This window comes from Schistocerca americana, chromosome 3 (genome assembly GCF_021461395.2).
Source record: "Schistocerca americana isolate TAMUIC-IGC-003095 chromosome 3, iqSchAmer2.1, whole genome shotgun sequence".
NCBI classification, from domain to species: domain Eukaryota; kingdom Metazoa; phylum Arthropoda; class Insecta; order Orthoptera; family Acrididae; genus Schistocerca; species Schistocerca americana.
Genome location: NC_060121.1, coordinates 303,041,273 through 303,057,395, shown reverse-complemented (window position 1 = coordinate 303,057,395; position 16,123 = coordinate 303,041,273). Strand labels below are relative to the sequence as shown.

At 43.1% G+C, this 16,123-nt stretch overlaps 1 protein-coding gene across 2 annotated transcripts in view; it reads left to right on the top strand.

The window, feature by feature from the left end:
* Nucleotides 1-16,123, top strand: part of LOC124605095 — a 44,619-nt gene that overhangs the window by 16,236 nt on the left and 12,260 nt on the right. For both annotated transcript variants that reach the window (XM_047136545.1, XM_047136546.1), the window contains one exon: nt 11,317-11,453. In XM_047136545.1, coding sequence (XP_046992501.1) covers nt 11,317-11,453 — 137 coding nt within the window. The remainder of the gene's footprint in view (nt 1-11,316; nt 11,454-16,123) is intronic.

Below are 16,123 nucleotides of genomic sequence, written 5' to 3'. Positions count from 1 at the left end.
GAACATTTCTGTGTTTGTCAGTGAAAATGAGGAGGAAGTCAGATTTGTTGTGGCAGAGTCCTTCACTTCTGCAGGACCAATTTTAATCTGGCTCTGCATCCGTTAGCTCCACCGCACCCTTCTCCGACCCTTTCGTGTTCACATACTGAAGGCCTTGCCTTTGATCAGGGTCCCTCATGCTGCGTCCTACAACACCTTAACACACAACATTATAAAACTTGTCTTAGTCATTATTTTATACAAACTTTGGTGGTGATTGAGGTTCTAATAATTGATTTATGCAGCCTGATTTTAAGTTAATTTTTCTTCATCCAAACAGACAGTAATAATGGTACAAAATTATAAATTGTTTCTGTTCGGTCACACAAGTCTTTATGTATGTGTTGTTAAAATTCATTCCACAGTCCCATTCAGACATACCATTTAGTGAGTAAGGAAATTGCAGTAATTGAACTACCATTAACTATCTGTTTTAACTATTTTATGAGAAAACTGTTGAACAAACTTTTACATGTAATCTGGATTACTAAAGTGCGCGTCATTTACGACGGCGGCCGAGTTTAGGTTAGTTCTGCACATCTGACGTCACAAAGCGCAGTCAGCCAATGAACAGAGAACGGCGTTGCCAGAGCTCGACTGCAGTGCAGAGCACGGACGAGTGTCTTCAGTTTAGAAACGTTCAGTCATAAATAAAGTAATTGAACAAAAGCAATGTCTTGAGAGCAGACTTTCTTTTATAGAAAGTTTGGAAAAAGCATTCTTTATACCAATTGCTTCATATTCTATTAATTAATTAAACCAAATAAGCAATAAGCCGCCTAATTCAGGCGATAGCAAGGAAAGGTGTTTGTGTCATTCTCACGAACTTTTCCGCAATAAAGAACAGCGGTAACTGTTTATTTCCTATTGTACTTTGACGAAACGTGAGTAATTCATTGCCATACCAACAGTGTTTGTCTGTATTTTGCGTGACATGTTAAAGTCCTCCAGGAGCTCTCTTAAATGACAAGATGCGTTAGCATAATGTTTAAAGTGTTCAGTTGCTAAGTGAGAGGATCTGAGTTCAAACCTCGTTCGGTGCTTTATATTTTCTGTATTTAAAAACAATATCGAAGTGTCTTACTTCATGAATTTTATTCGTTTGAATGTAATTTTTTGAAATTTCTAGTGCTTTGTCTCTTCATTATAATCATAATAAGTTTTCGGTTATTCTAATTTTGTCCTCCAATATTTATTTTTACAGCAATTAAAAACAATTAAAAGGCACACATACAATCTTCATGTTATCTGTTTTGTTTGTATATCTTCTCTTCCGCAGTTGCTGTTTTACTATTCATATTGAGATATATTCTTTTGCGACAGTATTAAAAGTATTATTTAGAGCAGAATTTCGGCTCTTACGTTGCTGAGCTACTTGATTGTCGGACGCAATTCTTTGCTTCACTGCTTTGGCAACATGATCATATTCAAAGTTTTCGTCGACTGATCTATGTTTTGGCAAGTATTTGCTGTCTGTTGTGACAAACACAAATTGTTTGTGACTGTGCCTCACTGACAATATATTTTAGTTTTTTCTATGTTTTATTATGTCCACAATTCAGTTTTGTGTACTTTGCCAACTTTGTTTTAATCAGAACTTTTTAGAAAAAAATCGAAATAACTCTGGTATAAATAAAACTTCTATTACAGTCGCGAAAGACGGAATATTTCTCAATATTACATACGACACCTATCTGGTCTTTAAATTAAATGAGATATAGTTATAAGCAAATTTTACATGAAATTTAGGTACATTCTCCACATTTCATTCTCAACATTGTGGCAACTAAAATCGATCATACGGAAAGTCTACGCTATGGACTTTCACCTCTGCAAACTTCTCAAAATTTCGTGCAATAGTTTACTACATTTAATGCTGCACAGTAACTGCATTGAACATCGAAACAAAAATAAATCATTTATGGGGGGAAGGTATCAGTCTAGAAGATGTGTAAAAATCAAATTTTTGGGCCAAATGGTTTTTGAGAAATAGAATGATCAGTGTCAAAGCTGTCAGAACACTGTGTGTGTCGGCACAGGCGAGCAGTGCAGTGATGACAAAATCGTGCACAGTGTGGAATGCGGGGAGCACATCTCTGTAGCAGTGAAAGGGTTAATGCGGCCGTGGGGGCTTTACTTCATAAACTGCGCGCTCCCCACTAAATCTAAGTTTGCGAACTCTACTATACTATGGCACTACTTCTCTTGGCGCGTGCGTCATTTGCAACTTGGCAATGCAGCCATCTCCCGCGTCTGGGCGGGAATGCGCGAGCCGCCAAGATAAAAGAATTGAACTATAGCGGTTAACCGCAGCGTCGCTCACATATTAATAGTACTGAAATGCTGAGTGAAGGTAAGTCAGAAAGTGAACTGCAATAGATGCAGAAACTGAAGCTAGTCTCATGTCTGCCTGTTTAGATAAGCGGAACACAAAGTATGAATGAGAACCCCCTCCCAACTACCCCAGCACACAACAACATGATAGGCCTACAGCGTAGCTGCTGATTGGTGCACGCGGACAACTTGGACAGGTGCGGGCTTCTAAGCATCATGCTATTGAAGTAGCTGTGTATTATTTAGTCTGTATTTTTTGCAACCAGCAGAAACAAAAATTTTAACAGGGGTCTATGTTCACTGGTGTAATGAAAGTGTTCCATCCAGTTCATAAATTTAAGTGCCAACTTTTCCTTGTTTTAACTGTCGAAAGTAGAAAAAGTCCTTCCTCAAGATTCAGGCCATCTCAATGCCAAATTTCACTGAGATTCCTTCAGTGGTGTAGTCGTGAATAAACGTTTGCTTTTGTATGTGCTATATTATTGTGTGTATGTATGAATTAAACAGTTCCACTCCGCTCCGCTCCCGGTCCCGCCGACTTGGCTCTGCCCCCCGGTCCCGCCGACTTGGCTCTGCCCCCCGGTCCCGCCGACTTGGCTCTGCCCCCCGGTCCCGCCGACTTGGCTCTGCCCCCCGGTCCCGCCGACTTGGCTCTGCCCCCCGGTCCCGCCGACTTGGCTCTGCCCCCCGGTCCCGCCGACTTGGCTCTGCCCCCCGGTCCCGCCGACTTGGCTCTGCCCCCCGGTCCCGCCGACTTGGCTCTGCCCCCCGGTCCCGCCGACTTGGCTCTGCCCCCCGGTCCCGCCGACTTGGCTCTGCCCCCCGGTCCCGCCGACTTGGCTCTGCCCCCCGGTCCCGCCGACTTGGCTCTGCCCCCCGGTCCCGCCGACTTGGCTCTGCCCCCCGGTCCCGCCGACTTGGCTCTGCCCCCCGGTCCCGCCGACTTGGCTCTGCCCCCCGGTCCCGCCGACTTGGCTCTGCCCCCCGGTCCCGCCGACTTGGCTCTGCCCCCCGGTCCCGCCGACTTGGCTCTGCCCCCCGGTCCCGCCGACTTGGCTCTGCCCCCCGGTCCCGCCGACTTGGCTCTGCCCCCCGGTCCCGCCGACTTGGCTCTGCCCCCCGGTCCCGCCGACTTGGCTCTGCCCCCCGGTCCCGCCGACTTGGCTCTGCCCCCCGGTCCCGCCGACTTGGCTCTGCCCCCCGGTCCCGCCGACTTGGCTCTGCCCCCCGGTCCCGCCGACTTGGCTCTGCCCCCCGGTCCCGCCGACTTGGCTCTGCCCCCCGGTCCCGCCGACTTGGCTCTGCCCCCCGGTCCCGCCGACTTGGCTCTGCCCCCCGGTCCCGCCGACTTGGCTCTGCCCCCCGGTCCCGCCGACTTGGCTCTGCCCCCCGGTCCCGCCGACTTGGCTCTGCCCCCCGGTCCCGCCGACTTGGCTCTGCCCCCCGGTCCCGCCGACTTGGCTCTGGCTCTGCCCCCCGGTCCCGCCGACTTGGCTCTGGCTCTGCCCCCGCCCCCCGGTCCCGCCGACTTGGCTCTGGCTCTGCCCCCGCCCCCCGGTCCCGCCGACTTGGCTCTGGCTCTGCCCCCCGGTCACCAGCCATGCCATGCCCCTTCCCTGCTTTCTTCTCCCCCTCCCTGATTGCCAATCTCGACAGGCTTCTCCCCTCCCCTCCCCTGCCCTGGCCTGCCCAGCTGCGGTCCTCACCAATCCCCTCTCCCTGCCTTCTCCCCCGTCCCCTTCGTTCCTGCTCCTCTTTCCCCTCCCCTCCCCTCCCCTCCCCTCGCCCTGCTCAATTTCTTCCCCCATCCTACTCCCCTCTCCTCTCTCCCTCACCCTCTTCTCTCCCTCCCCTTGCCACTGACATAAAGAATCCTGTAACTTGACGTGTAATATTTGTCTCTTAACACGCAATCAGTGTGTCCTTCAGTTAATTCAGTGGAACCAGTATAGGGATTGTCATCTGCCAGAACTTCAACTCCTGATGTTGTCCTGCTGCCTGATCTGTGCTGCTCCCCAAGAAACACATTTTACATACGATCATTCTCAAACTTTTCGAGGTTACCATGCTGACCCTGTGAGAGTGTCTGTAGGTCATCAGTGATTGCGTCCTATACTAAATTGGAAGTGATAGCAGTGTGTGTAAAAACCACTCTAGAGATTACTATTTGAAATTCTTGTGTACCTCTGTGCAGGGCACTTGCGTACTTAGCCACGTTATTCTGTTCTCTCCTTCCCACTCTTGGGGATTTAAGTCTCTCTTTCCAGTCTTGATCTCTGTGTCGACACGCTTCAGTGCTACCCAGTACCCATGCCACTTTTTCAGCTGTTGATAAATGCCAATATTTGTGGTATATATCTATTTCTGGTGACACTGTTACTTCCTTTAGAATCAGTTACCGCATTGGGCTCTCCAAAAGGCCAGCTGGTGGTTGATGTCTCCCTTGGACTATATTGTTGATGTTACTGGGGATATCTCCATCATAATTGCCCACACCACTGAAATTTCTGTCTGCCTTTGTACAGGCCACCAACACCTGTGGTTGGTATTATGTTGTGGACCAAAAACATTGCAGCAGCTATTCAGGTCTCTACAGTGTCTCAAGCGATACCCCTCACATATTGCCCTCAGCACTCCTTTGAAGATCCGTGAAAAAGCTTGCTACCTTGCTACCTATTTTCACATTATGAAGGAATTCTGGAATCTCTTAAGTCTCTTCCCTAGGAAAATTGTACCTGTCTTCCTAGGCGTGGGCCAAGCTCTTTAGTGTACTAAAGATCAACAACTGTTTCAGATGGTCTTCTTAATGGTGGTATTTCTACCAGTTTGGCAGTTCTGACAGTACATCTCACAGTCCCGTTCGTGACAGCTTCGGTCTCCTTTTTTAACACAGCTACCTTCTGAACACACAAAAAACAACTTGAAGACATTCCTTTGTCCTTTTCCTCCCCACCCCCCACCCTCCTAACCCTGAACTGTATAAAGAACATTAGCTGCTGCAGGCTCTTAACTTGTCTCATGATAAGGGCCCAGGCCTTGATTTGATTCATACTCAAATGGTCCAGTATCTGAGTGCATATCTCAGACTCCATCCGCTCTGGATCTTCATCCATATTTGGCTAGAAGATGTTTTCTCATCACAATGAAGGGGTAATGTCATTCCAGCCCTTAAACAGATACTGACCTATTGAAAGGATGGTAGCCAGATGGGTTAGCTTTGTTCTCGGACCATGGGGCATATTGTCCCCCTAGCACCGTCGTTAGTCAGGACAGTCTATAGCTGACCATTAAAACATTCCTTTGATATCACATTTTACTTATCTTCCAGGACTGGAATGTTTGAGGCCCACTTCCCCATAAAATTTTTGTTCTCCTGATTAATTAAGATAAGAATAGGTATGTTGCTCAACTCCAAGAGAAAGACATCTTCAGGGCTCAGTGCTGAGTATTATTTTCTTCCTTATAAACATTAAGAGCCTAGTGATCTCCATTGGACCATAGGTTTCTTCCAAACTGAGTGTCGAAGATTTTGTATTTGGTAGACCTTAGACTGGGTCCTCCATCTATCCTCCTCAGAGCATTCTCCCTGTGTATTCCCGTAGCCTCTTCCTGGATAAGTACTCAGACTTCGAACTAGGACCCAAATCTGTTTCAAGGACATGAAGTTTATCCACCTGAGAGTTTCTCAACTGTTCCCATCAGTTCTTCAGGAGTATTAGTGCTATTATCATTTACACTGAAAACTCAATCAATTACATGTAGTATGAGATAGGCTCTTACATCTCCGGCTGGTCAGCAACAACTTCTGTTGCTGGTCAGCAAGCACTTCTGTTGCTGGGAACATCTATTTTAATAAAGAGATCTCTTTCAACTGCATTTTAATTTGTAATGACTCTGTGAGCAATGTCCAGGCTGTTAGTTGATATTACTCTTGTTGCCTTGTAATATGTGCTGTGCAAGATCTTCTCTCTCACCTTAGTCATCATCCTTGCACAATTGTGTTTCTCAGGGTTCCAAGTCATGAGGACATATTGAGGAATTAATTGGCCAAATGTTTGAGGAGAGAAGCGATTACTCACCCAACATTCGCTTTGACATTCCCTCCCAAGGATTTGTGGGTGCAGGTTACGCCTTTATTCACCCAAAGATGGAACAATGTGTTGTGGACTACTGACCCCCTGTAGCAAACCCTACACTGTTGAGGAGACTACATCCCCATGGCATTCCTTCAGGAACGAGCCCACTTCCATGTTTGGTCATATATGATTTGTTGCTCTCTACACTGAGCACGGTCTTCTGGACGGTCATACTGTCCCCCAAGAACCACTTTCCTCTAGGAAACTGGTTTTTGTCCTCTAATCTAATGTTTGAAACTGCTTTTGGGGAGGATGAGCATGGTTGGGGTTGGGGAGCCTTGTGTCGCACGCTGGACCTAGGTCCCCTGGACCTTACCTCCTCCACCAATTAGGGTGACCATTTCTCTTTACCCTGTTTAATGTACATTTAAATGTAGTTAGTCTTTTTTCTGCCACACCTTTTTTTTACTTTCTCAGAAGTCTCTCACTGTGTAGCACCTGGTTGAAGGCAAGACCTTAAGGATTCGTTTTCCTTGATACTAGCCAATGACGAAAGAACGGTCGAATTTTTTAATACTTTCTCTGAGAGAGAGAGAGAGAGAGAGAGAGAGAGAGAGAGAGAGAGAGAGAGAGAGAGAGAGTTCTGCACTCTGCACCCATCTTAGGGATTTTGACTACGTTGTTTCGGGTATGAGATGGTTGCGTGAGTGCTCCTCACGCCACCTGCTGTGCCTCGGACATGACACACTACAGCGTCTATGCACTGACTTGATTATTGGGAAAAAGCATGAATTCCAACATGGGAGCTGAGAAAAAGTGAACTAAAATTGTATCCTCAATGGAAGCAATTACAAAAGTATGAAGGAAAATTGTCACATGTTCATAAGTGAAAATACATTTTTTTGTACTTGGGGATATAGCACTTGTTAATGCTTCGAATGTGATTAGTATTGAAGAAGATAACCAGTTTTTGGTCGGTCTTTGGTTGAAAGGATGGCAGAGTTTCATGCATGGAACTGATCGCCAGGTAATTGAGAAAGAGAGCTTCTCAATGAAAAGCAGCAGTTGTGAACAGGTGAGAAATAACTGAAAGAGAAATTTCATTGTGTTATTTTTGAGTTGTGTTCAAAAAGAAACAACTTTTGAAATAGCTGGCAGTGGGAGAGTGCTGCGGCTATCGAGGGCATGTATGGCAAGTAGAGACAACTTACTGCCATTAGTAAGTGAGCTACACTTTCACGGCCTTCGCATGGAACTTTGCGATAGTACCTTTGTATACACTGATGGCTCTCAGACTGACCGTGAGGTTGGGTGTGCCTTCGTGATTGGCACCCGTGTCTTTCGATATCTGCTTCTAGCACATTGCTCAGTATTTACAGCTGAGCTCTTCGCCCTGTATCAGGCCACGGAGTACATCCAGTGACACACTTTTCAATTGTATCCTCTGCTCAGACTCACTTAGTGGCCTTCGAAGTCTATGTGCGCTGTACACCACCAATCCCTTAGTGCTGCGGGTCCAGGAAAACTGTTACTTGCTCACTCTTGGTGGAACGATGGTTGTGTGGGTTCCTGGTCATGTCGGTCTGCCAGGAAACGAGGCTGCTGCCACGGCTGCAGGCATCGTACCTCAGCCTGCGAGTTCCTTTATCAGGGTGTATACGACCCGGGAGATCCGGGAAAAACCCGGGAATTTTTTCATCCGGGACAAAACCGGGAAAAACACTAGAATTGTTTACAATTCTGGGAATTTTTCATTGTTTTAGTTTTCAGTTAAATTTTTGTGATTTTGAGTGGTAAGAACCAATGCTCTAACAAAGGATATTACTGTACCCCGCTACTGCAGAATAACACTGCAGCAACGAAACATGAACGAAAAAAAAAAGAAAAAAAAAAGAAGTTGCAAAGGAAATGCGCCGTATACAATAACAAAACACAGTGCTCATACAAGCGTCTGCCAACAGCAAAATGTGTCAAAGGCTTTTGGAAGACTATGCAATGCTTCATAACAACAAATTGCCTCCGGTGAGCGTGACTGACAACTGTTTAAATTAGATTCCTTTGAGCAGTTGCGGGCAGGCTCTTGTGCATGCATAGTTAAGTCGCGTATGAGGAGTACCTTCTTCCGTTTCTTGTTACAGAAGTGTGGTGTGGCGCCACTACCTAATATTGCCCCGATTGGGAAATATAATAAATCCGGGCCTGATGCACAGAGCAGTCTGAGTTGTTGTGGGGAGGTGGGTCGTCTCCACGTGGCCTGTGTTTACGTTCAGTGATTTTGTTGTTTCCTCTTCGTTTATTGCTCTCACGTTAAATGATAAAATGGATTTTCATGACCGGGAGATATCAAATGAATTAAAATACGTTCGCATAATTACGGATGGCCAAAATATGTCATTAGTTTCCAATTTTACTTCCACCTTTGACAGTCAAGCATTAATCGCCTTGCAGAACAATGAAGTTATCTTTGTCGGTTTGCTAAAGAGATTTGGCTTTTATTAATCTTTTCTGCTGAGGTAGTCAGTTTATTTGAAACGAACTGTTTAATTTCACACTGTTGGCTGGTTTCAACTGTTCGCTGATTTCAACTGTTCGCTGATTTCAACTGTTCGCTGATTTCAAGTGCATGTATGACATTATGCCATAATAAAGAACCAAACATGAGATAATGCAATACTAGTACTCTAAGAAAATTTACATACGAATGTGCACTTTAAGGCGAATTATGCATTTTAGTATGGTTCACGAAATTCCGATGCTCTTGAAGTATCCTTTGATGTCTTGTTTCTTTTATGACATGATGTAAGGTCTTTTAATGTTTTACACGTACAAACATAATGGCCTTCCTGCGTCATCGCGCGGTGATGACTGTTATCTGGCGCTCTCTTGCAACTGCTGAAATGAACCTATTTCTAACAGGTAGCGGGAAAATATTGCGATCGGTGGTTTGAAAAGCGTTACATACATTAAAAGCAAATTTCCTTTTACGTGAGATGAACTATGTGCGAGAATGTACGATGAATTTCTTAAATAACAAAGCATTTGACTCTCATTTAAAAATCAATTCTTTGAGGACGGCCATTTAGAAGAATTCCGAGCTCAGAAGATCAGACATTTACGTCGTTATTAAAAATTTTACTGGCACGTTTGTGTGATGTATTTTAAAGTTTATCGCGCAGAAAAGATCAACATTATATGTGGAAGCTTAGCTTCTCTTCCAGCTTATCAATCGTGGAGACCAATGTTATATGTGAATGCTATGTATATTAATTTAAACCATTAACTTTTCTCATTTGTGTTTTCGTGCTACTTAAGAGTAATCTTGCTACTGGCTGATTACATCACGTGTCCTATACTGTCATCAGCTGGCGAGATCACGTGACATGAGTTATCAGTGGCTTACAAAAGTGCATCGCAATCTCGATTTCAATGCTTTGAAAAGTAACATGCGGTATTTGGTGGAATTCGAATTTATACCTTAGTAATACGAAAATATGCAGCCTACATATTGCTGCACATCGAAGGTGTTTCAAAACGTCTTCCCCTCCCCCCTCCCCCCCTGAGTTTCGTTTTCTAAAGTGGCGGGAAATTCTACGTCGGTATATAAAACTATAAACATTCAAAGGATTTATGAGTTTTACAGTGCCAAGGAATAGTATACGTTCACTTAACACGGAAAAATTGTATTTTCGCCCGGGAGAAAGTGTATTTTTAACCGGGAAATCTGGGAAAAATCCGGGAATTTTTTTTCCTGGTCCACGTAGACACCCTGTTTATTCTCTCCAATGATCTCTCTGTCAGGAGGAGGTGTCCCTTTGGCATCACCAGTGGTCCTCGGCTCACGGGAATAAGCTCCGGCATATTAAGCGTCTCCCAGCGACTTAGATGACTTCCTTTTGGCCCTCCCGCCGGGAGGAGGTCATTTTAACTTTGGCTGCGTATTGGGCACTGCCTTTTTAGCCACCTTCATTTAATAAGTGGCGGTACCTCACCACTTTGTATACAATGTGCCCAAGTTTTAACTGTCTGCCACTTCCTGGTGGAATGCCCATTTTTTAACCGTTTACGTTCCTGCTTGGGTTTGCCGTCTGAGTTATTGGCTGTTTTAACAAATGACACGCGAGCTTTGGACCGCGTTTCACTTTTCATCTGCCAAAGCAACATGGCGAAGGCGGTTTAATTTTTAGTTTTGGACCTCTGTTTCTGTATGGTGTCTTTTTTAGCCCTTTTCCCACGTGCCTGATTTTAGCTGTCTTCTGTTATGTCAATTGGGACTGATGTATAGTCATTTTTTAACTCCTCTCTGTCTTCATGTTCTGTAGTTTTGTTATGGGCTCATATGACCCTATTTGTTTTTTACACCCTAAAGCAAAGCAAAACAAACCCAGGTGTACGTGCAGACACTTAACACTTAGAGAGAGAGAGAGAGAGAGAGAGAGAGAGAGAGAGAGAGAGAATTAGCAGCAGCATAATTATTCTGTTTCCTTATATCATTGACTGATTATGGACCAGCAGCATAATTATTGTTTCCTTGTATCATTCGCTGATTATGGACTTTGTATCCCATTGTACAGTGACCTCACATGTTTAACTGTTTATAGTGATTTTAGTTTTTCAGTAAGATTGTATTATTTCCACTCAGTTATTTAGTGAGAATATCTTAAGTTATAATGAGAGTGTGCTGGTTTACATACTGTACTATGAAGAATGTGTATCTGTCAAGAAATATTGATGTTTGTGAAGAAATTATTAATCTTGTAAAAAAAAAAAAAAAAAAAAAAAAAACAACTTACATCCAAGACCAACAGAAAGTACCCCACATAGAAGTTTTGAGAGTAAATCATCTTTTTTCTTCTTTTGTTCTTCTCAGTTTGTGGCAACTGGAAGGGATACTGCTTGTGTGAAGGTTCTTAGAGATATTGAAGTTGGAGAAGAAATTACATGTTTCTATGGAGAGGATTTCTTTGGAGATGGGAATTGCTATTGTGAATGCGAGACATGTGAGAGGTGAGTTGTATTAGTGTCAATACTTTTTTTTATTCTTTTTAAATAACTAATTTTTTCTGGAAATATTTTATAGGATATCAAATTAAGTACATTATGGGTAATAGATATTCTTAATAATTGGTGCAAAATCTGTGGAATCTTAACATTATTCTTTAGAAAGGCATTGGCTAACCATTCCACAACTATAGTGTGGACTTCTCTAAATTTATTTTTGTTATAATGACTCAAGTTTCATTTATGAGACTGAATTTCCATAAACTGATTGTGTGAAATCAGCATGTTATCAGGATTACTCGGTGTTTTCCTGAAGTGGACCCTCACAAAGCTTGTAAAGACAAAGGAAACCTTACATCATCATTTTTAATGGCAGCTACAAGGAGGAGTTAACACTAAGCACTGAATTAAAGATATTTCTCATCTGTCAGTATCCCTCTCCCACCATCAAGGAAGGTTGGAATACAGTTCTCCCAATTAACTACCTTCCTAATGCGAAAATGGCAAGTACTGAGGTACATGACCACAGAACAGGAAATCTACCAAAATCATTTACAGAAGTAATGCTAGTGCACCTGATGAGGTGTTTGTTTGATTTGTTATTAGATTATGTGACAGGACATGCTCTCTTTATGGCTGCAGTTTATTGTAGGCCGTTGGAACAATGATAGGTTCATAGTGATTGGAAGAAGGTGAAAGTCATTTGTGTTTTCAAGGTGATTTGCCAGAATGATGCACATAATTGGAAGCTGTTTGCTGCTTCTACCTGTAGTAAAATAAAAAAAAAAAAAAAACATATTCTGTGCTAAACTATTTTCGAACTAAAATCTGCTCTGGCAGATTAACTTCGTAAAAAGATCATAACACCAAGGTTGATGCTGCATCTTTACCTCTGGAAGACTTTCAGTACTGTGTATTAAAATTATTAAAAGTACTTAGTACACATTTACTTAATGAACAACGTTCAACCTTACAGATTATCACAGCAAGTTTGTGATTGAATTTACAGCTCCTAAAAGACAGAAATCAGCATGTTATTCTTAATGAGATGGAAACCTCAGATTTAAAATAAATTTCAGGAAATTGTTATTGATTTGATGTTGTGTGTAGGAAAATTGCAAGACTGAAGACCAGTTAAATGCAAAAAACGCAAAAAAACCTGCGATATATTGATGATCACTGCAGTAACTAGAACTTAACCCCTAATGTAAATAAATGTAACATACTGCACCTGAGTAGGTGGAAAGAGCCATTACTGTTCATTTACTCTGTAGGCAATAAATCACAATTTAAACAGTAACAGTTGCAAAATGTCTGGGTGTATCCGCCCTTTGTGACCTAAAGTGGAGTGACCATATGAAACTACTAGTAGAAAAAGTGTATGTCAGTCTGACTCAGTGGGGAATTCTATGAATGTGTAGTTCACAGAGAACAGGTAGCTTACAAAAACTCTCATTTGTCCAATTCTTGAGTATTGTTCAGAAGTCTGTGATGCTGACCATTTAGTATTAATTGAGGGAATAGAGAAGATCCAAAGAAAAATTGGTGTGTTTAACTAAGATTCCCCCCACCCCCCTCCCCCGTGTGAGAATGTTACAAAAGTGATCTTCAAACTAGAGTGGTGGGTGCTACAAGAGAGGTTAACATGTGTTCTGGAGAGGGTTAATGTTGAAATGCTGACAGTATATTTAAAAGAAGAGACGCAGCATATAATTCCTCTAAATACACTTGGTACAGTGACCACAAAGAGAAAAATGGAGATATTAGAGTGGAAAGGAGGCATAGTGACAGTTGTTCTGCCTAACCACTAATTGCAAGTGGACAGGAATAAGGAGAAATGAATGGCACCAGAAGTACTCTCTTGTACTCACTGTATGGTGGCTTATGATATGTATGCAAAGAAAAAATGTTGCATTTGCTAGGGGTGTCTATTCTAAAGAAACAGATTTCATCTCCATGTCAGTCCTATTAATTGTTGTTGTATAGATGATGATATTTCCAATTCTCTTGAATGCAACAGTTGTTAGAAGGCGTACAATGTAAATGTAAATTATTCTGTGTATGGTACTGCTGGTTGTAGACTCAACATTAATAATGTATTATCCTCTCTACCACTGCTATTTTGTTTTTCAGCCCATGTTTAAGGTATATGCAATCAGCTATTGCTTACCTGTATTAGTTGATGGTATGATTTCTGTTTGATGTGGTACAATTTTCTTAGAGCTTTTGTGTGAATTTGTTGGCTCCTAAGGACCAGTCATAAATGTTACTGGCATATAAAGTAGCTTTGAGTATTTTATGTGCGGGGGGGGGGGGGGGGGGGGGTTGAAAAGTAGTCGGAATGGAATAGAAAAAAGTATTTACATCATTGAAATTTTTTTACTTTTCGATGTAGTCTCCTTACACTTGGTCCAGCGATGTTCCAGCGCCTTGCGCCCATCTCGAAAATGTGTTTCCTCCAAGCCTGCAAAATAGTGGTAAACTCTGGCTGTCAAGTCTTCGTTTGAAGTGAATCTTTGTCCACCAAGAAAAATTTTCAGTTTTGGGAAGAGATGGAAGTCTGATGGAGCCATATCATGTGAATAAGGCAGGAGTGGCAATTCATACCGTAGTTCATGTGATTTTACCATGGCGACGGCACATGTGTGCAGGCATGCATTGTCTTGATGGAAGATGACTTTCTTCCTTGCTAAACCTGGCCTTTTTTCACATATCTTTTGTTGCAATTTGCCAAGGAGGTTAGCATAGTTTTCTCCAGTAATTATTTGTCCAGTGAGGGGGTAATCTACAAACAGAACCCCCTTTACATCTCAGAACACTGATGCCATGACTTTCCCTGCCAAAGTAATTGTCTCTGCTTTGTTTGGTGGTGGAGAATCGGTGTTTTTACACTGCTTTGAATGTTGTTTTTGTTGTGTCTAGACAAGACAGCCTAGACACAATGAGAGGAAGCCGAAAGGCACGCGCTAAGCTAAAGCAGGAAGGCGTGAGGTCTGAAACAGGATACGTAATGAATGCTATAAAGAAAAGTACGAAGCTTCTGGAATACTTAACTTTAATCCATCCTTTTGGTACATCTGGAGATTGTGGCGATACAAGTGAGACTCTTTAGATACATGCAATGTTACTAATGGCTCCTTGCTAGGTCGTAGCCATTGACTTAGCTGAAGGCTATTCTAACTATTGGCTCGGCTAATGAGCAATGCTTCGTCCATGTAGTCGCTAGCAAAGTCATCCGTACAACTGGGGCGAGTGCTAGTCAGTCTCTCGAGACCTGCCTTGTGGTGGCGCTTGGTCTGCGATCCCTGACAGTGGCGACACGCAGGTTCGACATGTGCTAATGGACCGCGGCCGATTTAAAGCTACCACCTAGCAAGTGTGGTGTCTGGCGGTGACACCACAGTCTTGTCTCTGGGGTATAGTAGTGCACCCAAGTTTCATCTGTGGTCACAAACTGGCGCAAAAAAATCTTGTTCGTTTCTCCTAAAACGGGCCAAACATTGTTCCGATATGTCCATTCTCATGCATTTTTGATCCAGCGTCAAGAGTTGTGGCACCCATCTTGCAGATAATTTTTTCATTTCTAATTCTTCAGTTAAAATGTGATACACCATTTCAGATGACATCTGACAAGTGTGAGCAATTTCACGTACTTCCAATAGATGATCTTCCATGACCATTTTGTGCACTTATGCAATGATTTCTGGAGTAGTGACTCATCTTGGCCGACCACTGCTTGGATCATCATCTAAGCACTCCCAAGCAAATTTAAATTCTTTTGTCCATTTGGCAACAGTTGAATATGAAGGAGCAGAGTCCCCCAGTGTATTCTGGAAATCGGCGTGAATGTCCTTTTCTTCCATACCTGTCTGAATGAAGTACTTAATCACTGCTCGAATCTTGATCCCCCCACCCACCTTCACAAATTACTATGCAGGAACAACATCAGAGCCACGCCACTGCCACAGCTCTCTTCCAAGAGCTCTGACATGGCACATGTTTACAGCCAACAGTCCAATAAATATCACATGAACAACTCATTCTAGTGCTGACTCTTGTGGTGATTCTGAGAACTTTTCAAACCACCCTCATACCATATTTACTCGAAACTAAGCCGCACCTGAAATTTGAGACTCGAAATTCAAGGGGAGAGAAAAGTTTTAGGCCGCACCTCCAAATCGAAACAAAGTTGGTCCATTGTAACATGAGACACAATTTAGGTCGAACGAATGACGATACGGATACAGTGGTTTGGTTCGAGTCGTAAGCTGAGCAGTTAAGCTTTATCAGGTAGCCATTGCTATGCGTCAGGTGCTCCGTCCGTATTTATATGGGTACTCTTCCTTTTTCGCGTACTTCGTCTGGATTGAATTGATTGCTTATTTTTCTTTGATCTTATAAGTGCCGATCTCTTTGCTGTAGGTCTTTACGTCACTCTAAGCTGAAAATGCATTACTGTACTGTATCATGCATTGTTTGTCACATTCTGATAATGAGTGTTTACAACCTGTCGCCGCTCGCGGCATGGCTTGCTTTTGTGCACGCTACCGCCGCTTACAAAAAAAAAAGGGGGGGGGGTGAGAGGAATTGTCTCATCAGCGAAACAATGGCAAGAGACTGCTATTTGTTGTTACTTACACTCCTGCTTTCTTTGATTATGATCAACAAGATCCAAA